A 27,169-nucleotide genomic window follows, 5' to 3' on the forward strand; every position below is an offset into this window, starting at 1 on the left:
GCCAAATGCTGTAAAATGTACATTTTTACCATCTGCCCATAGATGTAAGGATACAAAGTCTCACTTGCACGGTTATTAAACATTTTAAGTTACACATAAAACGAACTAACAGGAACTGGATTGTTGAAATAAAGTTACTCGTCATGCCTAGTCAGAGCAATGAGAGTCCTTTAGACATGCATGTTTGCATACTATATGGATTCCTGGTTTTAAAAAGATTCAAAGTTTTTTAACCAATAATAATTTATTGGTTGTGTTTACAAGAAATACTGCACAAAATCACTTCTAAACAACAAACAGAAATATGAAACAGAAACATCATGGAAAAACACAAATAGGGATTTGTGCTTTTCCAACAATATTTTCAGAAGTATAAAGCTTTATTCTCACCCTAAAATTATTCAGGTCCAAAGATTAAAGGCTGTTCCTGAGAATATTCCAAATGAATAAATGGCAGTATAAAAATCTCAACAAAACAATAAAAAAAAGATATAGTAAGAGATAAGAGCAATCACAGAGACTGATTATAGATCACGTAAGCACGCACTTTGTTTTAACCAAAGCATTTAAGGCGTAAAAAGATTGGATTGGTATGACATTATGTACCAACACTATTATTGATGTACATCAGACAAATTCCTCTACTTAAATGGAATAACATCTTGGATTAGAAAAATAATACTTCTTGATGTGTAGATACTACACAACACAATACAGTGACACATGGGTTTGTACCACAAAGAACAATTTGTGAACACACTAATGATGTGGTCAGTAAAATTATCAATAAAGCCCCATTTATACACCCAAATATATATATATATATATATATACACACACACACACACACACACACACACAGCTTCAACTTTGTAAGTGTGATTTTTGTGTGAGTGTGACATAGCGCACAAGATAAAATTCCATAACCAAATGTTATGATCATGCTGCATCGTCACTGTGCTGTGAATATTACAAATTTTAGTAGTTGCAACTTCACCACCAACAGGGAACACATCAAAGGTGTGTTAAAGTCAGTGATTGGCTCTCTCAGTCACAACATCCTGTAGACGTTTGAGCAGCACATCCTCACTTTCTTGGCTCAAACGTTTGGTGGGAGACTCGGTCTCATCTCCCTCCATGGTAAAAGCTCTCTTCTTGCTCACACTTCCCTGACGGATCATTTGGTTGATGTCACTCAGCTCCTGGAGGAAAGTAAAAGAGTAAATAAATCACAAACATATGAACATTAAAACAATGGCCATGTGAGAAAAGTCTAACCTTAGATGGACTGCCAGTAAACTTGTATGTGTAAGCAGAGCTGGGTTTGAGGCAGGAACCGTTTTTGTGAGGAGACAGGTAGACAGAGTGTCTCTGAGATATTCGCCGTGGGGAAAGAGGCTGAGCTCTCAGTGAGGGGAATGGAGATAACTGGGATGCATCCACCTGTGGGTTCATGAGAAAAGTGAAGAATAAAGAAAGGAGTTCTACATATGCCACATAAAATCATCGAAATCAGAATAAATTATTTAAAAAAAAAAAGTATACATACTCTGTCAGCTGCTGGATGAGCATATTTGAGTGCAAAAGATTTCATTTTCAAAACATAAACAGAATTGTAGAATTGGATGAGGTCACCCCTGTCCTCGTCTGATTCGCTATCAGCCTTTGCTTTGGCACCAGGATCTGTCCTGACGGTGGCTGAATCCAAACAGAAGCAATACAATAAATCTTGGATCTGTTATTACACAAACCATTTAAGTATTTATACGGAAGAATAAAAAGGTTTGTTAGTTGAAAGCAGGTTTGCATCAGTACTTTGGTCTGTTGGTGGATCAACCTCCATTTTTTCATCAGTCTGTTGATCGTGAACTATTTTTCTCAGCAGCACACTGCGGTATATCTGGGCACAGGGTCATAAACGGTTATTACCACACCACTTGGTGTTCATAAAGATAATAGTAATCTGTGCTACTTACATGGCTGTTGGCTTGAGGCTGACTCCGATAACATTTCATTATGTCTTGAAAAGTGTGCTCCTCTTTTGAGATCTGTGAGAGAGAGAATCTTTTATAAATGCAGCAACAGAGCTGTTGCCAAGGTGTTACTGTCGGAATCCGTTCAATATTATTTTTTAAATACTTTTATAGTGTTAAGACCGGGTACTGTTGTGGTACAGTATGTGATAGTTAACCACAGAACATGCCAATGCATGCACTCACTTCAAGCTATTCTATTACTTGCCTTGGATATGATGTAGACTGCACAGAGCATGATCTGATCCAGATGTCTATCCTTCATCATGTCTGTACAGTGGACCAAGGACTGCTCAAAGCATGTCCAGATTTTGCTCCTTAACTCTGCTGATATGTCCAGCTTTAGACATAGATCTCTGAGACGCACGCTTGCTAAATGATACACCTTTATCAAAAATAAAGAAATAAATAGTTGTACTTTGATGGTCAATTCTTCAACAGTAATTTTAGTCTAAAATAAAAGTGTTAGCTTTCAATGTTTAAATTTTAAAATGATTAAAAGCACCAATTTTTAACTTATAATTAATATAATTATACTGGACATATACTGTCCGTCTCATTTTGTAATTGATCTATGTAAGTGAAATGTAATTATTTGTAAAAAATCCTACTCATATGTAGTAGCTTATTTTGCCTTTTGGAGACATAACTGAACAGAAACACATTTTGACAGATCTAAACAGAAAAAGCAGGTAGCTGACTGTTGTACTCCACCTCACCTTGCGGAAAAAGAGTGCAAGAGATCCTGTGCGGCGTGGTTTGTTGGCTGGCTGTGTATGTAGCTCTGGGGCTTTGTTTGGGGACGTAAGCAGCATCTGGGCAGTCAGTGGGTTTAGCTGGTTTGCTTGTACCTGGATAACCGTGATACTTCCCATGTCATTATTCATCACTGCAAAGAGCACAATAATCTTTATTAGCCTTTGCACATGATTAGCTTCTAACTAAAAATTCAACTAAAATGATTTCAGAGTTTTTGCATGAGCTCATCAGTCCTTGAAAACTGAAAAGTGATTAAATGGAGAATTAACATTATATGAATAATTTGGTAATAAACAAATCAATACAGGTGAGCAAAGGAGACACAAACATACAATAGCAACATAAATATATCAATTAAAACAACAAACATATACACACATGTAGGAAATTGTAGGCTGTTCTCTAAGGGTGCTTTCACACCTATAGTTCGGTTCATTTGGTCCGGACCAAAAGCAAAAAATGATACATTGTAGCTTTTTAGCAGTTTTGGTTCCTTTTCACACCACACTGATCGTTCTGTTCCGCACCAGTTGAAACGAACCAAAATGCAGTCATGTGATAACATCCACATCACTCATTGGCCACATGTCTGAGCGTATTTCCTAAACTGCTTCTCAATTGGTCAGAATAAACGTGCGGGAAATTTCAATGAAACTCCAGAAGTAAACAAAAAGAGGAAAATACAGCATACAGTACACCATGGAGAGACGACTGCACGCTGCAATTATGTTTGTGGTTGTAATCTACTACATCACTTGTATACAACATTCTATGCAAAGTCTTAATTTTCAGAATGAAGCGCAGATGCTGCTTTAAAATATAATTTTAATGCACTGCAAACGGCAAAGACGCATCGCAAGACACTTCAGGAGGCGGCGAGCATTACTTTTGTGTAACTGTGACATGCTCATCTTCCGAAAATACTGCCAACGACCCACTACGGCAGCTGGTTTAGTCCAAAATGCGCAATACTTTTAGCAGTTAGGTCTATTCGATCTCGGACCGTGTTCTCACCACAAACCAACCGTACAAGAGTTAGTTTGAAAACGTCTTCAAGGAGGTCTCGGTACGCTTGTTTGGTCTGCTTTTGGTGCGCACCAGAGTTCGATTGCTGCATTCTCACCTGCCCAAACGAACCGCACCAAACAAGCAATCGAACTCTGGTACGATTCAACCGAACTAAACAAGGCATGTGTGAAAGCACCCTAATATATTTTAAGGTTTCTATGTGAAATGATCTAAACAGGAGTAAAATAACATTTTTTAAAGCATATTTCATGAGTTACATATATTTTGAAGCACAGAATAAAAAAATCTTTACTTTTGACCAGTCTTATTTTTCAAATCTCATTAGAGAACACTTTCATGCCCCTTTTCCACCGAGGCAGTTTGAGTGCTGGTTCAAAGCCAGAGCCTAATTTAGAACCAGTTCTTTCTGTTTCGACCGCCAAAGCAGGAACCAGGAAAAGTGGTTCTTAAGTAGCACCAAAACGTTGCTGGTCTAGACTTAAGAACCGCTTGAGTTAGGAGCTGGGGGCGGGGCTACTGTTAGCGCATTTGATAATGTACCTTAAGTTTACTAATGTTTAATACACTTTTACTTTACCGCAATATGATACATTATCAGCACACATGATAGTAGGTAGCTACATGCTAAGGCTAACTTTTTTTGTGTGTTAATGATAAAATAACGTTGTGTACTTTATCGATTACAACCTCCGTTTATACAGATTACACGGAGCCGCACGTACATGTTTTATTCGCCGCGTTTGGATGCCAATGTAGGTTCGCAAAGCCATGAGCATTAACAGTAAAGCAACATCCGCCATTGTTGCTGTGTTTGTGTTTGCCACTGCTTCACTAACGTCGCTGGGACACGTGACACGTATACAGTGAGAGCACACTCGGCGCTGTGATGGCTCTCTAGCCGGTGGAAAGGCAAACTGGTTCTTAGAAGGTTCACCAGTGGAACCAACTTTGAACCAGTTCTAGCGCTAGCTCTGAACCAGCACCCGGTTCTTTCCGGTGGAAAAGGGGCATCAGATACCTTCCTGTTATTGGTGTTAACTGGAAAATGAGGGAGCCAGTTAAATAGGGTTAGTCAGATAGTTAAAGAAATTAGCACCGGGTGCCAGATTTTCTGACTGCAAGATAGTGAGCCGTCCTCCGGCAGCAGGTTGTCCAGATGAAGGCCAAACGGATGACCCTTTCAGCCATATCGAGAGAAGTTGGTCATTCTGAATCTGTGATTTCTAGAATAGCATCTTTACAATATCACAAACTCATTCGAGTCCCACAAGACGCCTGGTCATCCACAAAAGACAAATGTAAAAAGGACAGGATAATGCGGAGAATCTCAACAGGTGGTTAGGATCGGTTCAACACTGCAGCTGGGATTGTTAGCCAGTTCAGCTGAAGTCATTCAAAGCAAGGGCCTGTTCACATCCTACTAATTGTTGACTGTTGTAACCTTCAGAAATTTTAGACGTAATCTTTCTCTGTGCTACAGACATTGCTGTTCTCTAATTCTGATCATTGTGTTTCCTACAAAATAAAGGATTTTTTTTTTAAATAAACTGCATTTATTTAGTAAAACACTGTTCTATTAGCTTTCTAAAACCACAACAAAATTCCTTCAATGTTGAGCAATGAAGATTACATTATTCCTGAAACAAATCAAGTGTTCATAAATTGCTTCCTTATTTTGATCTCCACTGTGTGTAAATTACTTCACACACACACACACACACACACACACACACACACACACACACACACACACACACACACACACACACACACACACACACACACACACACACACACACACACACACACACACACACACACACACACACACACACACCTGGAAAAGGGATGTTGAGTTGCTGACCATTAGTGGTAGCCATGGAGAGAACAGTTGCTGTGGATGAGTTCTGGTTGTTGTTTTCTGTAGAGGGGCTGGGTATGAATTTCAGGGGTGTGACGGATGTTCGCTTTACTGGAGACTGTGCATCATCACCAAACAAACGCCTTTTGGCACTGCCCGCTGCTGGAGAACTGAAGCGGTCATGGAGAGAGATGGGAGATGGAGGAGCATCTGAGACGAGAAAAAATTAAAAATGTTCAATTTTATGATCTATGTCTGAATTTTGTTTGTTAAAACTATTGTGCATTTTTCTTTTCAGGGCACACACACAGCTCACTTTTTTTTTTTTTTTTATATAAAGAAAAGACACTTGCTATGCTGCCAACAAGAGACTAGGCTAAATTATACTACAAATAAGAGGACATCTGTTTTAGGGACATTTCTTATGTCCTTATAAGATGATAGGGCATTGTAATTATGTGGAAGGTAATCTTATAGCTACATATTAAATTTGCTATTTGAAGTTACTACAGCAAAATAATTCCTAAATGAACTGTTATCAGTAATGACACAGTATATACACCCGCTATGTTATTAGGAACATCTTTCCTGCAAGTGAGTGAGTGGACGAATAAATTTGTGTGCAATCCTCTCTAAAAGTTCTGGAATGATCAGGGCAATTCTGTATCGTTCTATACACTGAAATCCTTGGACATGTTCAAAATAAAATGCTGTGTGTATATATTTATATAATTATAAAAAAAAAACCTGTGCGCAACTATTCACTCAGGCAATTACATAATCAGCTAATTATGTGGGAGCAGTGCAATGCAGAAATTCAGTCTCAATGCTTTTGACTGTAGCATGCAGGGCCTTACCCAGTATTAGTTTATTGTTCTTAATAAAGTGCACATTGATAGACAACCATCAGGTTGTGCATAATTATCTAAAAAAATGTAAATTATTAAGTACAAAAAAAAAATAATAAAAAGATATACATTATCTAAAATGCAGCATTTTTATGACCATGTTCTGCTTTGTGTTGGCACCATACCTTTGCGACCACTTGAGCCTATGCCAGTGCGGACCTCTCGGAGACGTGGGTGCATGATGGGCGACAGAGCCACCAGAGGAAGGTGGATGGGGACCCCACTAATGCTGTTGCGGCCTGAATCAAGGCTACTAGGAAAATTTACCTACAAAAGACAGAGGCACGAAGACGCATACATACAGACAAAATAGACACGGAATCAGGCAGAGAGAAACATACTTGTATAATATCTTTATTATTATTATTAATTTTGTTGTTTTTTTTTAAATCAATAATATATAATGAGAAACAACTAATTAATTGTGGTGTGTATATATACATATACATACACATTTTCACTGTATCCATACCTCTGCTACAGTAGGGACTTTAAAATTAGCATCCTTTAATGCCTCCCACAGTACAGAGTCTTTGGTCCAAGCCTTGCTTTCCAGCACCTGCTCCTCGATAACATTCAAGTGCTTCACCATGTCTCTTGAAAGGCCGTCCTCAGAGCGGATAAACACCTCTATCACCTGCAGATATATGTATAGATAACTCAGTTATTTTATCATCCACTGAAACATAATAATGCAGTTTTCACACTCAGGTAATGTTAAAATGTTCTTTGAATATATTTGCACTGCACAAAACTATAGGCTGAATTAAGAACTTATTTAATGTGTTTTCTCAGTAGTTCACAACACATTACAACCAAATTTAAAGTTTCTCTCAGTGATGTACCCATATTGAGAAGCTTATTATTATCCAATGATATGTAAATGGCAATTCGATGATGGTAAAAATAATTCACTAACCAATGATGCAGTGAGAAAAAAAGTCATTCTTTAAAATAAACAAATAAAAAATAGCTTATAATAATAATAATAATAATAATAATAATAATAAATAAAATAAAAAATAGCTTGTATTCCACATACCGTATTTTCCGGACTATAAGCCGCGACTTTTTTCCCGCGCTTTGAACCTTGCGGCTTAAACGATGACGAGGCTAATGTATGGATTTTTCTCGTTTTCTTTTTTAAAACACATTCTGTGATGTGCTTTTAAGATTCTGTGATTCTGTGGTTTTTTGGCAGCATGAAGCTTTCATTAAACTAATGAAATTGCCGAACGGGTTAAAGGCAGGGTCTCCGATGTTTGAGAAATGCTTCAGAAAACTGAGTCGGGACCACAAACTAAAATTCTAAACAAAAATCTAAACAAACGAGCAGAAAGGGGCGGGGCTTGTCAATATGCGGTGGAGAGAGTGTTCAGTGCACGTGTGACATTAGCAGAAAGCGGTTTTAACATTGACACAGAGGATAAAAACAAAGAACGAAAGTGAAGAAAGGCTTATGATAAGGCAAGAAGTAGAACGCGGTTGTAGCTGCCTCTCTACATTACTAGGATAAAAAAGAGGTGTTATTTGTGTAGTAACAGTGTTTAACTCAGGAATTATTGATTCGGGAAACTCCAATCTGTGAATATGTGGCCAACTTCCTGCTCCTTCAGTTCTCTCCAGCACTGGAAAGCTGATCCTATATTAACATGGGTCCTACTTCTTGCCTTATCGTAAGCCTTCACTTTCTTTCGTTGTACACTCTCTTACATATTGACAAGACCCGCCCCTTTCTGTTCATTGGCTATACGTTTGTTTTGATTTTTAGTTTGTGGTCCCGACTCAGTTTTCTGAAGCATTTCTCAAATATCGGAGACCCTGCCTTTAACTCCGACGCCGAAGGAGATGACTTCAGTGGTTTCAGTGCACAGGAGGAGTAAAATAGTGACCAATGACTTACTGTTTACTGCTAATTGTTTATTTTTTGTTACAAGCTGTGTTTTGTTAAATTGTGTATAAAGTTAATTTGTTTCAATGTACCTTTAGGCACCTGCGGCTTATAGACATGTGCGGCTTATTTATGTTCAAAATAATATTTTTTTTAAAATACAGTGAGTGAGGCTTATATTCAGGTGTGCTCAATAGTCCGGAAATTATGGTAAATAAACTTTATAACCTATACACACAAACAAGTGCCCAATTAACCAGGGGATCAGGAATTTATAACAGCCTGTCTGGTACCAACAAAGATACCACGTACTGAGGTCACTATTCTGATTGATGCATGATATAAACAATAAGTGAAGCTGCTGGCCCATCTCTGCATGATTTTATGCACTGTACTGCAGATTACATAAAATGCACGTAAATCTAAATGTACTTTTAATCTATTAAATGACAGTTACTTGGTATAACCATTGAAACAACTTTTGAAGCTGTAAAAAATACTTCTTGCAACTAAAACCTGGACAGATCGGTCTGCAAAATTAGTTAGGTTCAAATTTTATGCTGATTATAACAGACAAGAATTTCAAGAGCAGATCATTAACAGCATACATATTTTTATTCTGACCTTGTAAAAGTAGAATGGTCTAAGCTGGAAGGTTTCTAAAATCCAAGGGAAGGTTCGTTGAGAACTGTACGAAAACAGCACAACCTCCAGACAGCAGGCCAAAAGAGAACAATGGAACACATCTTGTTCTAATAGCACCTGATACAGGAGGGAAAAACAACATGCGTATGAGACAGTGAAACAAATTTCAGCTGTCTTCAGGCATTTATCATCAAGTCTTTGGCCAAGAGTTTGCCAAAAGAAAAATCTTAAAAAGCTTTAAGTAATTAGAAATTGTAATACTTTTCAATACAATGGCTTAACTATTTTGACAATAGCAGTGTGTATGTGCGTGTTTTAATGTGCTAGATTTTGTCAGTGCTATTTATCAGTTTTGCACTACAAAAATGAAATCAAATCAAACTGTAATCTACAACAATACTTACAGTCATATCTTTACCCTGGAGTCTCTTAATCTCTTGAGCCATAACATTCTCCAGAATTTTAAAATACAGAATTTCGGCTATCTTCAGTCGGTTTTCTGCAAAGTCTACAGCCAAGTTGACAAACAATAATTAAGAAATGCATTAATATGATTATTATGCATGTGTACACATTATAGTCATGAGAAAAAGAAAATATACCTCATGTCCTCAGGGCCTCACCTCACTTCTCTAAACAAGGGTTTCTGCATGTTTACTTTTTACTAAATTCAAATCTGTTGTTTTTTTTTATTGCAATCTGAGGTTATTTGTTCATTTATAAAAGTTGGCAAGCACTACATGATTGCTGTCTTAAGTGAAATCATAACTCTGAAGAACTGTGCACTTTTTTCATGAATGTATGCAACTGCTCGTCTACAAATATGAACCAAAAGGAGCAGTGAGAATCACCTAGATATGTGCTGCAATGCAAAAACTTTGTGCTGCAATGCAACAAACCGAGATGGAAACACTGCTCCAAGTTAAACTGCATTTATCTTACAAAACAAAATGTGTTCGATTTCAGAATTTTTGGCATAATGCTAACAGAGTACAGGGCTCAACCTAAAACTAACTGGAGGAAATACACACACAAATTTAAATTGGCAGGCTGCAGGCTTGTAGTAGAAAAGCGAAAGCTCTGTACAATACACATTAAACAACATGCCAGATAGATTCAGATAACGTGAATTATTACAAGTTTCCTAACCCATATGGGCTCCTTGAAGATCATCTGCTTGTTTGGTGTAGGCCTGTTTAAAAGTCTCTCCTAGCTTCTTCACCCGATTTAAAATGGCTTCAGTTGGGTCACGAGAACAAGACCTAAAAAGGGTAAAAATGCACACAATGTACAACATATGTTAATAAAGAGCCTTCCCCCTAATCAGTTTTACCATGCAAGAGCTTGTAAAGCATCCCTGGGCTTTATCATGGATCATAAGTCAAAAGAAATACAAAAACCACACACCACATGTGCTCCTTTCCAGTACCAAACAAAGTAAAGCAGTTACTTTGGCTATGCTGCAAGGTAGAGGACTGCATTGGGTTTGGGGTCCCAGGGGTCCCACAAGACCAAACGCAAATCATGCAGGAGTGGGTGTTAAAACAAAAATAGCTCAAGTCTTGCAATCCCGCGATTTGCCATTTGGCTATATAACATGGTGTCAACAAATGAAGAGGAGAAGAAAACTAAAACAGGTATTTACATTACAAAAACTAACCCAGGCAAGTCTGTCATTTAGATAAGATTGCTACTCCATAGCAGTCTGGAGTTGGCTAGGACAAGTAATTCAGTATTTAATTCATTAAATAAGCATGTTTATTTTTTCATTTTTTGTATTATTTATTTTCTTTTTACTATATACTGTTAATAAGCTATAGAGACCTTAGATATCTGTGAGATTTTTTATTTTACGATTAACTTTTGCACAGGGCTCTAGTGCAAGATGTGTGAATGGCCATTCTTTTTCTCTGTTGCTGCTAAAATCAGGACAATATTAAGAAAGAAAATTTTCAAATGATGACATTTGCACCAATATTTTGGGTATATAATAAACATACAGCAGTGTTCACCTCCTCGTTTTGTTTACTGTATTGTAAGAGCAGCACAAAATAGAAAAAAACAAACACAGTGCTACTACAAAAGTTTTGAAGAAAATAATAAAAAAAAAATCTGAATTTCCACACACATCCTCATCCAAGTACAAGATGTCTATTGGGAGAAGGTTTGGACCTAATAATAAGAAGAATCAATTATAATAACCAATAACCATATAATAGCTGTCCTGAACCCAAGGTTACAAACCATGATATGGCCAGCTCCATGATTCTCAGTTCAGATTATGATGTTGGAATTGCTGGATGACTAAAATAAATAAACTGATATAACTGAAAACTGTAAAACTGTATTTTGTGCATACTCAGGTTGACTTTTTCTTAAATTTACTTAAAGTAAACCTAAAACTATTTGTAGTTACAAATATGCAAAAAAGAATAGTCAGAATAAGAAATAATAATGTTGTAAATACAGTTGTATTAACTTAGTGTTTGCAAAAAACTAAAAAAAAAAAAACCCCTAAATTTTTTTTGCTGAAGTAGCAAACTTTGTGAACACCCACCAATGTGCATTTTTAAACCAAAACTGGTTTGAAAATGTATTAGCAGATTTTAAAATATAAACACACTAATTTACATGACTAAACTACAACAAGTAAGAACACTGTTTAACACTGATGGTTACTGGCATATTATCAAAAAACTGAAAGAGAGAACAATATTTCAGAGAAACATAAGTAGCACATTCCAACTCTGAAACAAGTAATAAAGCTACTATAGTTAGCACCGTTACAAAGGTGTCTGTTACTTCGAAGACTTACTTGAAGATCTGGAGCAGAGCATCACTAGGAGAATTGCAGAGGCCAGACACCATGCTCTGCAAACGACTCACACTTTGAGTAGCTGAAGAGACTGGTGTTATAAGCACCTCCTTTTCCTTCAGGTACCTACGCCCCGTTAATGGCGTGGAAGGGGCCAGCAAACGCGTCTGGGCAGAGAAATTATGTTAGCCAGCAACACACACAGTCTGACAATGAAAAAAGCAACATTTTATTGAAGCATTGCAGACAAACTACACTGTATATTCTGTATCTCTGTTTTATATATATATAAATATATACATACATACATACATACATACATACATACATACATACATACATACACACACACACACGCATATATATATAAAAACACACACACACGAACAAAATCTTAAGACCAAGGACAATGGTACAAGTATTCACACTTCGCACTGGTGGATCATAGCCAGGTTGTAAGTACTTATTAAAAATTCTAAAAGAAGAAACAAGAGCAATGGAATAGTAGGCAATTTATTGAAAACTGCACTTAAACTCAAACTTGTAATCAGCTGATGACCAGAATGTTTAAGACCATGGCCTATAAAATTGCAAATCTGTGCAAAAATATGGCTTTAATTTCATTGTCAAAGCAAAAAGGCTTTCTGTTTTTGAACAGCAGGATTGTTGAGCTGCACAAGCAAGAGCTCTCGAAACGTGCCATTGCTGCCGAGGTTGGACACGGTGAGGCAGTAATTTTAAATTTCTTAGAAGATCCTGAGAGTTATGGAACAAAATAATCAATAATAATAATAATAATCAAAAATTTCACCTGCACTGAGCTGGAGGATCCGACAGACTGTCAGACACAGGCTGATCCTCGCCCCAAATTAAGGCCATTACTGATGCAATACTAAACCATATGACCAGCATAATAAGACGTCATCTGCTAGAGAAGAAGAAAAAAAAATCCTTTTTGAAAGCCATGTTTCCTCCCTCACTACAAATGTGCCTGTTTGGAATTTGCAATGGAGCACCAAACAAGGGACATGGAAAGATGGAAAAAAGTTTTATTCTCGGACAAGAAAAAATTTAAGTGGTCCCAATGGTTTCCAATGATACTGGCATGACAAGGAGATTCCAGTGGAGATGTTTTCTACCCAGCACAGTGGATGAGACTCCATTGTGGTCTAAGGTGCTTTTTCCTTCAATGGGAAAATAGAGCTTCAGGTTGTGCAGAGGCGTCAAATAGCGGCTGGCTATGTGGGCATGTTGCAGCAGTCATCCCTCTTGACTGAGGGCCCTCACCTGTGTGGTAATGACTGGGTCGTTTTAACAGCGCTGCAATTCACAAAGCCCATCTGACAAAGGACTTCTTCCAGGACAATAATGTTGCACTTATGGACCATCCTGCGAGTTCCCCTGATCCAAGTGCCCTTGAGAATGTTTGGGGATGGGTGGCAAGGGAAGTTTAAAAAAAGGGACGTCAGTTCTGGACTGTGGATGCCCTTCATGAAGCCATCTTCACGACATGGCGCAACATTCCCACCAGGCTCCTGGAAACAATTGCATCAAGCATACTGAAACAAGTGTTTGAAGTTATCAACAAGAACGGTGGGGCTACTCACTACTGAGTCCTTTTGTTGACACTTAGTTCTATGGTGGGTATTTTTGGCCAATGGTCTTAAACATTTGATCAGCTGATGATGATGGCTGTTTGGCAATTTATTGAAAACTGCATTTAAACTTAATATCTGTTGTTTTGTCTCCTGCTTCTTTTTCTTCTTTTGACATTTTGAAGCAGTTTTTACAACCTGGTTATGACCCGCCAGCGTGAAATGCAAATACTTAGAATGTTTCCCCCAGTCTTAAGATACAAACTTACTGGGTTCCATTTATTAGAGACAATGGAAAGGCTTTATTTTACAACATAAATGAATAAAAATTGAAATTTATAAATGTATTAAAAAAAAGTGATGTCCCATTATAGATATATTTCATGTAACTGTGCCCTTCAGAGCATGCTAACTAAAGAGTAAGGGACTCTATGCATACAAATATTTTAAATTACAATACACTGCCACCATATACCCTGACATTTATGCTAATTTATATTATCGTTTATTTTATCAGACCTGCCAGCATTTAGAGATTTCCTGGCCATTAATGCAGAATTACTTAACAATCCATCACCGAGCTTTCATGATTGTCACAGTTCCTTTCCGCATAGCTGATCATGATATTGTGCCCTCCCCATTCTCCTTAATCCAGAAAAACTGAAAAAGTGCTGGTAATGATTAGTTTAAAATAGTAAATAGCAAGCAGGTAAATCAATAGTGCACAAGCCTTTGTGATAATTGCCCATCAGATTAAAGCTTTTCAATGAGCAAACCATTTCAGGTTAATTAATAGTTTGATTAGTCAAATGGACAATGTTATAGATGTATTTCATACCTTCTCAAAGTGCTGCTGAAGGTTGTTCTCTACCTGCATTCGAGCTGACAGCTGACTGGATTGTGGCTTTGGGGTAATTTTTTGTGGTGTGCCAATCTCCTCATTGGCATCAGCACCCAAAAACACCCGCTCATCAAAGTCACCGACCGTCAGAACATATTCTTCATATTCACGATTTATGGCTTTGCTGGACAAGGACACATGGAAAGATTTTCATTTTATTACATTTAAATACTTAATTATTGTAAGAGAGATAGCCTTGACAATAAAGTCTTTACAATGGTGCTTTATTAGGTAAATAATGTACCATGTATGTAATAAAACACAAATATTTTATAGCCTAATGTAACAGTGTAAATGGTGAATTGCTCCCACCCAGAGACAGGTAATGATCCATAATGGGGGCAATTTCTACAAAGATTGGTTATGAAATTGGAGGTAGGGTCCAGGTTTCATTAGGAGAACTTCTAAAGAAACATTAAATATTAAAAGCCGCTAAAGGGTCTAGCAAACCTTTTCATTCTATACAGCTAGGCCACATCATAAAAACCACTACAGGTGAAGTAAAGAACATTAATTATCGAGTTACAGTGACACCTGTCGAGGAGTGGGATATATTAGACAGCAAGTCAACAGTGGGTTCTCAAAGTTGATGTGTTTGAAAAGCAGGAGAAATGTGAAAATAAGGATTTGGAGGACTTTGACAAGGGAGAAAATGCAATGGCTAGATAACTGGGCAGGTTCTCTCTAAAACTGCTGGTCTTGTGGGGTGTTCGGGTATGCAGTGTTTTGTACCTAACAAAAGTGTTCCAAAGAAGTTCAACCAGTGAACCATGACCGTGTCATAGTAGCCCAAAGCTTACTGATGCATGTGGGGTGCAAAGTCTAGAAGTCCTAGTGGTTTAAGTCTTTCTGGACATTCCGATTTGTGCAATGTCTATGATTGATTTCCTCAGATTTAAATTGACTTCTGGATTTTTGCTAAACAGCTTTGAGAGCTTTTACAAGCGCACACTGAATGAATGAATTATTTATAACAAATACTGTCACTTTGTTGCCTTGTTGGAAGGTCTCAACATGCACACAAGGAAGTATTCATGTGTTTCACATCATTAGTGGTCACATGGGGTCTGAAACACCACTCTGAAGTGTCATTTGATCATTAATAAAATTACTTAAACATCATTTGTAAATTAGCATTACAGACAAATTACCTGCTAAGCAACTCTCAGTTCTTGATGCTCTGATTAAAAATAGCATACTTAAAAATTGATTGAATAAAATGTGAATCGTAATAACCATCTTTTGTTACCGATTGTTAGAATAATTACTTTTTTAGTCAATGCTTAATATATATTTCTTTATAATATAGATTTCTTAATATATATTTCATTAATGTATTGTAAAGTGTTTCCTGTACATGAGGGAGGGGGAAAAAAACAAAAAAAGAAACACATACTTATTATCTTGGAAGTTTGGTGTGTCCAGCAACTCAGTAAGCGTGTCCTTATTTCCCTTAAGAACCTAATAAAACATGATGATTTATGACATCTGTACATGTGTGACATAAAATAACAATGCATATACGTTTCCCCTCACTTTTTTCCCAAATAGACATCTGATGTAAGGTTTAAAATAGTGCTCTTTTATCCCTTTCGCCTCAACAACTAGACCGTCGTGTAGTTTGCACAAATGCTCAAGCATGCAGGGAGCCTCTTCTGAGCTCACGCAATCTGTTGGTAAGCCTGGAAAAAATAAATAAGTTTCATCAGACAATAATTAGGCAATTGCAGTCAACACAAAATATCTGTAATGTGCAAAGCAAAATGCCTCAAATGAAAGTAGAGGCTAAACGTTGTTTCTCACAGCCACAATTCAATCTTCAACCTTCAATAATTCCTCACCTTTAAAATGTGGATTGATGAGGTCCTTCTTGTTGTTACAGAGAAGCGCATTTCCATAGACCAGGTCCAGACAGCACAAAAGGAGATGATAGGAGTTTACTAGATCATCTCCAATCATATGGAAATTGCCTGTAATAGGACATCAAAACAATGGCTAAAAAACATAAGGAATACTCATTCATTCATTTTCTACCGCTTTTATCCGAATTACCTCGGGTCACGGGGAGCCTGTGGGGAGCGATGCAGGTTTTCATTCCAACCAAGCAGAAGCCACACCACAGTCTAGGCCAAGAACAACTGGCATCAGGTGTGGCTTCAGCTTGTTTGGAATGAAAACCTGCACCCACACCGGCCCTTTGTGGATAAGATCGAACACCGCTGGTATACAGTGTCGCTTGAAAGTTTGTGAATACTTAAGAAATTTCCCAAGTCCCAAAAGCAGACAAAGTGAACCCAATCAAACAAATATATTAAGCTTCTTAATTTTTTATTCAGGAAAATTATTCCAATATTATATCTCTTTTAGTGGCAAAGGTATGTGAACCTCTACGATTAGTATTTAAATTCAAGGTCATTTTGTCCTCATCAACCATAGTGATCTTTGCTCCCTTTTAGACTTTAGCTCGAATGTCACCGATTCTGTCCCAAACAGGTGAGTTATTTTCCCCAAAGGCTACAGAACACAACATATATTTATAGCCCTACAACAGAAATGGTTTCAATTTAGCCTAAACGGCAACTATGTTAATGGCCTTATCTTATTTGGCAAAAACAGAACAGCATCAACTGTGCCAGGATTCAGGCGATTCCACCATGTCTCTAAAACAAGATCTGCTTCATTAAATGAGCATTCACTCACACTGCTTGTTGCAGAAATGCAAGCTACTGCAGCCGTGGGAATCGTGTGTGTGTGTGTGTGTGTGTGTGTGTGTGTAAGAATAAGAGAAAGAGATTACTTCACACACACAGACACACACCCCTCATACCACAACAAGCACACGTCAATTTAATAAGTGCTAACCTTTGGTATACACAAACAGCGTCCAACAGAACTTGAAAACGTCACTGGTGTGGCAGAGAAGACGCCTAAACAAAAGACAAACAAAGAAAAAAAACAGTTTGTTTTTTCTTAAATTAAGAACATTACAATATGCAGTTTCTATAAGACTTTAATAAAACATTTTCCTAAAACATAAAATATAGAATCCACTAGGGCCAGAAAAGCAAATGAAGTTTGCCAAAATGCTAGATGTAAAAATATATCCTATAGTCACTAAAGTCAGAGACTTTGCTTATTTGAATGAAATTTATATTTTAAATATGGTCATTACTTGGCTATTTGTATTATTTAGTTCTATACATACAAAACAAATGATGACAGATTACAATTCAGATATGGAAAAATGAATCTTTTCAGTCCACATGTTTCCTTTATTAAAAGTTTATTCCTGACTAAATTCAGTTAAGGTTCAACAAATATTTTAAAGCCTGCGTCATGAAACAAATAGTGACAAAAGTGTATTGGTTTACATCCAACGATCAGTCAGAGCCAGGCATGTGCAGGAAATAGTGTCACAAAAACAGAAACACACTTCATCTATTTACTTATAGATATGTAGGAAATGTATAGTGACCGTATCAATCTGTATAAGGAAGCCCTGCCTACAGCTAGATCTGCTCACTACAATAAACAAATTACATCTGGTGACGGCGACACAAAAGCCTTATTTTCCACAGTGAACCATATTCTAAAACCCTCAGATACATTTACCTGTATTGCACTCCTCAATGTGATGCTTCAATTACTTTCTTCAATGATAAAATGATTGATATTCATTAACTTCTTCATACAATATCTCTTACACACTTCTATAGTATACATGTTGATTCTCCTCTCTCTCTTCCTTTAATCCTCCCACTAAATCTGAAATCTCAGATATTGTCTAAATCTTCCACATCAGCTTGATCCTTTACCAACTCACCTAGTAAAAACCTGTCTACCTGCACCCTCTTCTTTTATAACTCTTCATTTTCATTTATTCACTCTTCTCTCATTTCTGGCCTTGTTCCATCTTCTTATAAGACAGCTACAATAACTCCAATTCTCAAATATCAAATCCTTTTATTGCCAAAATTCTGGAAAAAGCAGTTGCCACCCAGGTTTATGCTCATCTGAGAGACAATCATCTCTTTGACTCATTCCAGTCTGGGTTCCGTACTAAACAGTACGAGAACTGCTTTAGTGAAGGTCACTATTGATCTCCTGATGGCTGCTGATGCCGGACTCTTAACAATTCTTGTCCTGTTCGATTTGAGTGCAGCCTTTGACACACTATAATATTACTACTCTTTATACCTTTCTGACCGTACTCAGTTTGTTCAATTAAAAGATTTCCATTCTCATTTGTTCCCAGTCATTAATGGTCTCCCCCAAGGTTCTGTCCTATGCCCTCTTCTATTCTTAATCTATCTTCTCTCCCTTGGTCACATTTTTAGGTGGTATACATTTACATTGTTATGCAGATGATAAACAACTTCATATGTCCATAAAACCTGAATCTTTCCCACCCTCCTGTCTAATTAACTGCTTAAATGAAATAAATACTTGGTTTTCCTCTAACTTTCTCAAATTTAAAGTAATAAGACTGTTATGCTTATTGGTTCGAGATCTACTCTGTCCAATTCCAACAGTCTCTCACTTTTCATTGATGGTTCCTCAGTTTCTCTCTCTGTACAGGTTAGAAACTTGGGGGTCATCTTTCATAGTAGTCTGTCCTTCAAATCATATATTAACAGCGTTTCCAAATCTCTGTAGCATTGCTCATTTCCCATTCCTCACCCCACAACCTGCTGCCACTCTTACACATGCTCTGGTTACCTCCCGCATGAACTACTGTAATTCACTCAGGCCTACTCCAAAATCTCCTTCACAAACTTATTCAACATTCTGCTGCCCGTATCATAACACAAACTCCCATCATGCATCACATTACCCCCTCCCTTCAACAACTCCATTGGCTCCCTATCAAACACTGTATTGATATTAATATTCTTATTCCCACTTTAAAAGCCATTCATAATCTTGCTCCACCATACCTCTCAGATCTTATACAGTTCTACGCTCCCTCCCGTACTCTCCGCTCCTCGTCTCTGGAACTCTCCCCTCAGAAAACATCCGTAACACAGACACTCACCCCATTCAGAACATGACTCAAAACCTATTTGTTCAGATGCACTTATTCCACATGATCTTAAGCTGCACTTAAATCTCCTTAATGTTTACTGTTAGATAACTGTTTTTCTTTTTAATATTGCTTTATTAAATGTTATTGATCTTGAGTGTCTTGAAAGGGACCTAGAAATTTATTAATATTATTATTATTACTCAAAGTGAGCTAGAAATAAGGGATTTTTTTGTCCATTAGCATGCTTACTATATTTCACACGGGAACGGAAAGAAAATTCACCTATGCTTCCTGCCTCTTGGCTGACGAGGAGGGTCAACTTGATGATTCTGGAACATGTCCAAAAATATTGGCTCGAATTTTCGAAAGATCACAGTGGACACTTCAAAATTCCTCTCGAGGCACCTTATACGATTTCGGAAGTCCTGTGAGAGATTTGACATATCTGCCCATTTCTTCATCTTGCTGAAGAACTGGATAAGGCTGAAATTCAAAACAAATAAAAGTGTGAAAACACACACACACACACACACACACACACACACCACTTAATGTAATCATGAAGTTCCTTACAAACAGACTAAAAAAAAACTACAATGCCTTTGACTTAAGGAAAAAGTCATTATCCTATTGCTTACAATTTTTCATTTTTTTTTAATGCTATAATCATGCAAGTATTGAATTCTGGTCAGGCAGATAGAAATGCATATTTCTTTACCTGAGTTTGGAGGAACGTAGTATTCTTGTGAGAGAGACACAATTACCTTCCACCATGCCACTACCTATAGTGGGAGTCCAAGTTTTTCTACAAGCTGCATAGAGAGAGCAGGCCAACCAGTGCAAAACCTCACCCTGTGTGTAAAAGACAGAAAACAATATGCTAGAAAAATTTGACAGTTAGACAGCAACACAGATCCAACCACAGTTCCACCATTATATGGAACTGATGGATTTTACACAACAGATATACTAACAACAGATGTTTGCAAAATATGCATGTCAAGCTTGGTGCATCAATGATAATGATAAAAAAGAAACACAACTCATTTGTTTAAACACCAAGAAACCCAAACCCCTTTGTAGAAATACAGATAACGCTGGGGGCAAGTTTTCTAATGAGAAAAAAATTATGTACAAGAGAGAGATCACTGATGTAATCACCTATTATCTGACTCTGAATTTATTATCTTTTTAACAAAAGTAGAGGTTTTGCTAGATGACCAAAAAAAAAAAAAAAAAAGACGGAACCGAGGATAAGCTTGAAAGCCTTGTAAACATCTGTCTCAGGTGATGATACAATCACACAGCAGAGTAGATTAAACCTTCACTTATTATTTTTATCACAAATTATCACATTTCATCAACATTGGTGCTGTCACATCTACAAAAGCTACAAGATCACCTCAAACCACAAAAAATAAAAAAATGTACCTAACTAAATAATTAAATTAAAATTGGTGCCTTTTTCCCCCAAAGCAGCTTTATAGAAAAAAAAACAGATTAAAAATTAGAGATTAAAATGATGTATTTACCCCTAAAAACAAGACTGAGGCATTAGTGGCAAGGGGAAAAAACATAATGAGATGATATGAGAAAGAAACACTAAGAGGAACCAGACTCAAAAGGGAACCTATCCTCATCTGGGTGATTATAAAAAATTTCATTATAGAACAAGATGCGAGGTGGGGTTGTGTCACCTGAAGCCTTTGAGCAACTTAGAAATTAGCATAATTTCATTATAGGTTGCCAAAGCCATCAAATGTTCAAACAATAGAGACCCATAAGCAAGATTGTCTACAGCAGTTGAAAGCCACAATCATGGTCTCCAAATGGGCAGATCTACAGCAGGCCCAAATATTTGCAGGTCCACGTGGACCCATCCTCAGCAGCAATACAGTGCTCCTGTGTTGCGGATAAGCTTATGTATATTTGTTCCTAGAACATGTGAATCAACTGAAGACTCATCTCATATATGGAGATTTAAATCACTGGTGGAAGGAATACAGTGGTTTTCCTGGCCAGACTTGCCATGACAGGTGTTTCTTCAGCATGGATTTTTCAGGCAAAAAAAAGGGTCGGTAGGTCTATGTTTTTTTTTTCTCCAAGTTTAGTTTCAATGTAATCAAGTATAATTTTGGTGATGGTGATTACGTAGGTATGAATTTAAACAAATTGGGTCTTCAACCCGTGCCTTAGGGCGCATCATTTCAAACCTTATTTTGATGCTGGGCAAAGTTTTTCCAGACCTTTGTGCCAAGTTAAAGCGGTGTTGAGCTGTTTTAATTAATGTTTTAGATGTATTATGGTGCCCGAACCCGTATGACTTTGAACGGTGACATCGAACATTTTGTTTACTGCAGCCATCATTACCAAGCGCGAACCGTTGACTGACAGTGAATGAGCGTATGAGACGAAGCGAACGTGACATCCGGTAACCAATAGTGTAAACATAGATGACATCATGGGTTTTTATTTAAAAGAAAGAACGTAGCCTTCGTTTGTATGTAGGCCTAGGCAATTTATATATTTACAATACTTAATTAATTATAAAAATACTTATAAATATAATTCATATTATTTTATTACTTTTGTATCAGTTGTTTGAAGAGAAAAAAAATCGGTCGGGCTTAACGCAAATTTCGGACTTAAAGCAAAAAATAAAAAAAATAAAAAAAGAGTCCGTCCTAAATTGACAATGTCGGTCGGGTTACGGCAAACAAGAATATTTTTAAGGATGGCCTCACCAACACTAAAAGCAGGAAGACAACAGTGAGTGTAAGGACAATGTTAGCCCTTTCTCAGAGGCCAGGGCATCAGTGAAGTCAAAGATTGGTTCAACATCATGGTCTGTTGACATGAAATCACAAGTACTCTCGTGCCTAAGCAGACTGTGCAGACAGCCCATTGCAGCCTGTTGTTTTTTTTTTTTGTCCTTACCTTATAAAATGTATGCCACAACATTTCAATTCAAACTAAAAAACAATTCAATAAATTCAGTTAGATTCATTTAAAAAAATTACATTAGATTCAACTTTGTAATTACACATGTAAAATAATGTAAATGTAAATAAAGGTCCTTCCTACAACGGTTTATAGTCAAGTTGGAGTAGAGTTCTTAGTTCATTACAGAATTAACACTAATCTCTTTCTGCCAAAGCCTTCAAATGCTCACTGATTAAGATCCAAGCACAAAGATGACCAACAAAATGGTAGTTTGAAGACGGTGTGATGGTCTGCAAATGATGCAGATCTAAAATAATGCAGCTCACGGCTGGCATGAATGCATTTACATTGCAAATACAATTGCTTCAATGTTTTGAGCTTAATGTTTTAAACATAAAAATATGGAAGGATACTTTTAAATATGAAACCATAAGCAGAAGAAAATAAGATTTGGAATTAATGATTGAATTAATGATGAATTAATCAGTGAATTAATGATTCAATGACCCATTGCTAGAGAAACTCAATCGATTTGTTTGATTTCATTGATTCATTCAGTAACGTTCAAAGTCAAGCTGTGGTTTTGTTTGGAACCTTTTCCATTGATGAAATAGACCAAAAACATTTGAGACTTATTCTCTGAAAGTCACTTAACTTATTGTTTACATGTTTGAAAAGCATTAAATACTAAGTGAAAAATACCATTAACTGTCAGCTTTAAAAATAATGTTCTATGATTATTAACATATACAGGAGCACAGCCTTGCTTCTCTCTGTAACTGTGTGTGGGTTGTCTGAGACACAAAACACACAGTCACATCAGGGTCAGTGTGTGTTTAAGTCAGTATAGATACTTAATGGGCAGACATATGTGTATAGAACACAACTCATCTGATAAGCAGTTTGAAGAGTAAATGAGATAAAAGTCTAGGATGACTAGGATTCCAGTGGTATACCAATTTTTATACAATGCCAGTTGACCAAATATTTTAGGAAAACAAAAAACCTGACAAACACCCCAAAGGTAATGTAGCCAAATGCATTCCACATCACTTTGACAATCAAGCTTAATCGTTACTCTCTGCTGCACTAATGTGCACCCATTCCCATTACATTCGTGTATTTTGGTTAAAACAGAAAAAAACATCTGACCAGTTCTTCTACCCCACCTAACAGACAGCTCCTCAAACAAACACTCCTATTAAAAAGGAGACTAAAGTATCTGATCAGGTGCAGCAGGAATTTATGACCAGTGATGTGTGAGGACTATTGATCCAGGCTATGTGCCCACTCTATCTCACTTGTCCCAGGTAATGCATTGTCACAGACAATGTTCCTAGACAGAACACTCAGAACCTGCTCATCTATGCTAGCTGATGAACTCAATTTGCACAACTTTACACAAGGACTAAGTATATTCTGCTGATTACCAACTTATCCTTTACCCTGGCCAACATGTCTAATGCAACCAGTCCTCCCAAGTGGCTACAGCTATAGCAAGTCCCACTGTCAATGCATGCTCAGAGCCACTGACATCACACAATTATTTAGTTACAAAGAATATGGCACAGACATGTCCACCTAACACAACCAGTGCCATATTGTCCTCCCTGGCACTTTTAACTCATGTTAACTGCCACTGGTTCTGCATAGGTTTCACTCCTCAAATATTCCTACCAGAATAGTGTCAGTGCATGTCACTAGCTCACATGTCAACCCTATAAAAGGTCCATGCCTCCAAGAATGTCTACTTTTGATCCACAGCCATCTACAGGACTTCTCCGCTGTATCTGCGGTGGTTCTGAAGGAAGGAGTTTCCTCTTCTTCTAGGAGGCTTCAAGCATTTCCCCAGGAACTGGCCTGCAGTTCTACAGGCTCTACAGCCAGTATCTATGGACCTGCACTGTGCTCTCTTCCCCTGTCCTCCCAGTGCACTGTAAGCTTCGGCTTGCCTGTCTGCTTTGAGATTTCTGAAGCCAGAACCATGTCTAATATGACTAGTGTTTTAGGACTTAAGCATGTACTTCATACAGTCAAGAATATATTTGATGTAGCTGAGGAGTATGAAAGAATAACAGTGCATTCGTTTGTACAAGCGTACCAATGGAAAAAAAAAAAGAATTATATTTCAATTTTGTTTCTTTTTGCTCAAACATACAGTACATGACTTGATTGAGTTTTTTTTTTTTTAATATTACACATGTTGAGTGTTGCATCCTGAGATGCCCTAGAAAACTGTAGAATTGTACATATACATACATACATACATACATACATACATATGTATCCATCAAACTGTTTACATGCTGTTTGGCACACTGTTTTTGCTCTTTGTACATGCTGTCTCACATATCAGTCGATTGCTATTTTGAACAATCCTTTACAAATATCTCATGTAACTGCTACTACAATACTGTGTTCATTCCAGTATTTCTGCACACGCAATATCGTTGAACATACGGTATTTACACTGTTCGTTCCTTTGTATTGTCCTTTGTGTGATGTCTTGTATTTTTTGTTTGCACTGTCTTTCTTGTCTGTTTGTCTTGTCCTGCACTGTCTTCCTGAGAAATGAAACGTTGTCTCATTTCACTGTGTACTGCAACAGCTATATCAAGTCAAGAAGCTTTTTATTGTCATTTCAACCATATATAGCTGTTACAGTACACAGTGAAATGAGACAACATTTCTCCAGGATCATGGTGTTACATAGAACATAGACAGAGCTATAAGGACTTAGTAAGTTAGTCCTAGATACATAAAGTGCATCTGTGCAACCTGGTGTAAACAGTGCAGGACAAGACAGACAGTGCAGGTCAAAAGACAGTGCAAACAAAAAATACAAGACATCACACAAAAGACAATAAACAGAAACAACCAGTGTAAATACTGTATGTACTACAATATTGCGTGTGCAGAAATACTGGAATGAACACATTAGTATTGTAGCAGCAGTTACCTGAGATATTGTAAAGTATTGTGCAATGTGGTTGAAAAGACAATAAAAGCTTCTTGACTTGACTTACATGTCCATGTCACACACTTTACACTGTTTCTTTACTCCATTACTCGGGGATTTCTGAATTACATTCAACAAACTGTACAACTGCACTTACTTGTCTGTGCACTCAAGAGTGTCAAAAGACAGCTTTTACATTCATATCGATTTTCTTATGCTTAAGAAATGAAAAAGACAACAGAAAAGTGCAGAGAGCTGATATAATGAATAAACAGGTCTACAGCTAACAGGACACGGTGTCGCCATCATCTCACCTCCAGTGTGTATGTGTTCCATACTGCAGTAAAGTTGCCCATCGCCTCCTGCACCGTCTCCTCGTCTATGTTTAACTCCTGACAAAGAGTTTCAAGTCTACTCCGAAACGAACCGCCTTCATCTGATCTGCCAGAGTCAGAATCAGACTCGTCTTCACGCATTTTAAGGCTTTTAAAATTGTTTATTCGAGTTTAAAAAACAAAATCAAAACAAAACCCCAACACGGAGCCGTTGTCCTCCAGTTACACTCCTTCACTTCCGGTGAATCGGAATGGCGCGAAATCGGGTTGCTTCAAGCCAATAGAAACGCGGGATTTCTGCTACGTTCGCGGTGGTAATTTGCCAATTGTAACGACGTCATTTCCCGATTTAAAACACAGTCACGTGGTTTGTTGTTTGTGTTGTGTTTTGTTGCCCAAGAATAATTAAAAATCTACTTTAACCGCACGGTTAGAGTTTTGTGTCAGTGGGGCGAGTGGTGCTGTACTATTACAGTGAGCATTCATGCATCATACAGATTTGTACTTGTCTGGTTCTTTTTCAGGGGCCTGTTGCATGAAGTAAGTTTTAATCAGAATCAGAATTATTGGCCAAGTGTGTTGACACTGGTTCCAGCAGTTTGTGACTCTCACAGGTACAGATATAAATAACACAATGCTATATAAGAAAACAATGCAGACGATGAGATACAATGTAGACAGAATGAGTATAAAATGAGGATATAGAATGAATAAAATCTATAAAATATGAATATGAACGATCAGTAATGTACATAAAGTGTGGGAGTGCAAATAACAATATTGTGCAATATTATGCTTTTTGTGCAATATACAGCAGAAATAGTGTGTAATATACGGATGATTTGATGACTGACAGTCCTGATAATGCAGTACTTATGATAAGAAGCAGTGAATATAATTATGGTGAGTTGTTGATCAGGGTGATTGCCTGGGGAAAGAAACTGTTTCTGTGTCTGGTAGTTTTAGTAAACAGATCTGTAGTGCTTGCCAGAAGGGAGGAGCTGAAAGAGGGTGTGTCCAGGGTGTGAAGGGTCAGTAGTGATTTTCCCTGCAAGGGTCAGTAGTGACTTTCCCTGCAGATTCTGTGACTGCAGTGTAGAACAGCATCAACAGCTCCTGTGGCAGACCGTACTTCCTTAATTGAAGTAGAAAGTACATCCTCTGCTAGGCCTTTTTGATGATAGAGTTTAGGCTGCACTCCCATTTCAGGTCTTGAAGAAACTTGAAGGCCTCTACAGATGACACCGGGCTGTTTGATATTGTGAGGGGGAGTAGTGTTGAGGGGGTCTTTCCTAAAGTCCACTCTCATCTCCACAGTTTTGAGGGTGTTTAGCTCCAGACTGTTCTGACTGCACCATAGCACCAGCCGCTTTACCTCCTCTCGGTATGCAGATTTATCGCCATCTTGGATGAGACAGTCTTGTAGTTCCTGCTTTGCCTCACTAGTCCATCTCTTCACTGTTTTTACT

The 27,169-nt window shown here is 37.5% G+C and overlaps 1 protein-coding gene across 2 annotated transcripts; it reads right to left on the reverse strand.

Moving 5' to 3' along the window:
- Positions 1 to 225: 225 nt before the first annotated feature.
- On the reverse strand, positions 226 to 26,262 carry rbl1 (retinoblastoma-like 1 (p107)). 2 transcript variants are annotated; one of them, XM_047813929.1, is made up of 22 exons: positions 25,680 to 26,262; positions 20,182 to 20,315; positions 19,746 to 19,946; positions 17,300 to 17,364; positions 16,279 to 16,407; positions 15,974 to 16,119; positions 15,834 to 15,898; positions 14,375 to 14,561; positions 11,942 to 12,108; positions 10,276 to 10,388; positions 9,531 to 9,634; positions 9,106 to 9,243; positions 7,063 to 7,227; positions 6,716 to 6,857; positions 5,686 to 5,892; positions 2,753 to 2,922; positions 2,242 to 2,418; positions 1,977 to 2,048; positions 1,816 to 1,900; positions 1,550 to 1,698; positions 1,279 to 1,443; positions 226 to 1,202 (listed from the first exon to the last, which is right to left on the reverse strand). In XM_047813929.1, the coding sequence occupies exons 1-22, from the start codon at positions 25,839 to 25,841 to the stop codon at positions 1,032 to 1,034; spliced, it is 3,114 nt and encodes a 1,037-aa protein (XP_047669885.1). In that variant the 5' UTR covers positions 25,842 to 26,262; the 3' UTR covers positions 226 to 1,031. The 2 variants fall into 2 exon arrangements, with proteins under 2 accessions (XP_047669885.1, XP_047669884.1); XM_047813928.1 differs by having other exon boundaries at positions 5,659 to 5,892; positions 25,680 to 26,257.
- Between the last annotated feature and the right edge of the window lie 907 nt (positions 26,263 to 27,169).

The sequence above is a fragment of the Tachysurus fulvidraco genome, chromosome 5 (assembly GCF_022655615.1).
Source record: "Tachysurus fulvidraco isolate hzauxx_2018 chromosome 5, HZAU_PFXX_2.0, whole genome shotgun sequence".
Taxonomy (NCBI): Eukaryota; Metazoa; Chordata; class Actinopteri; order Siluriformes; family Bagridae; genus Tachysurus; species Tachysurus fulvidraco.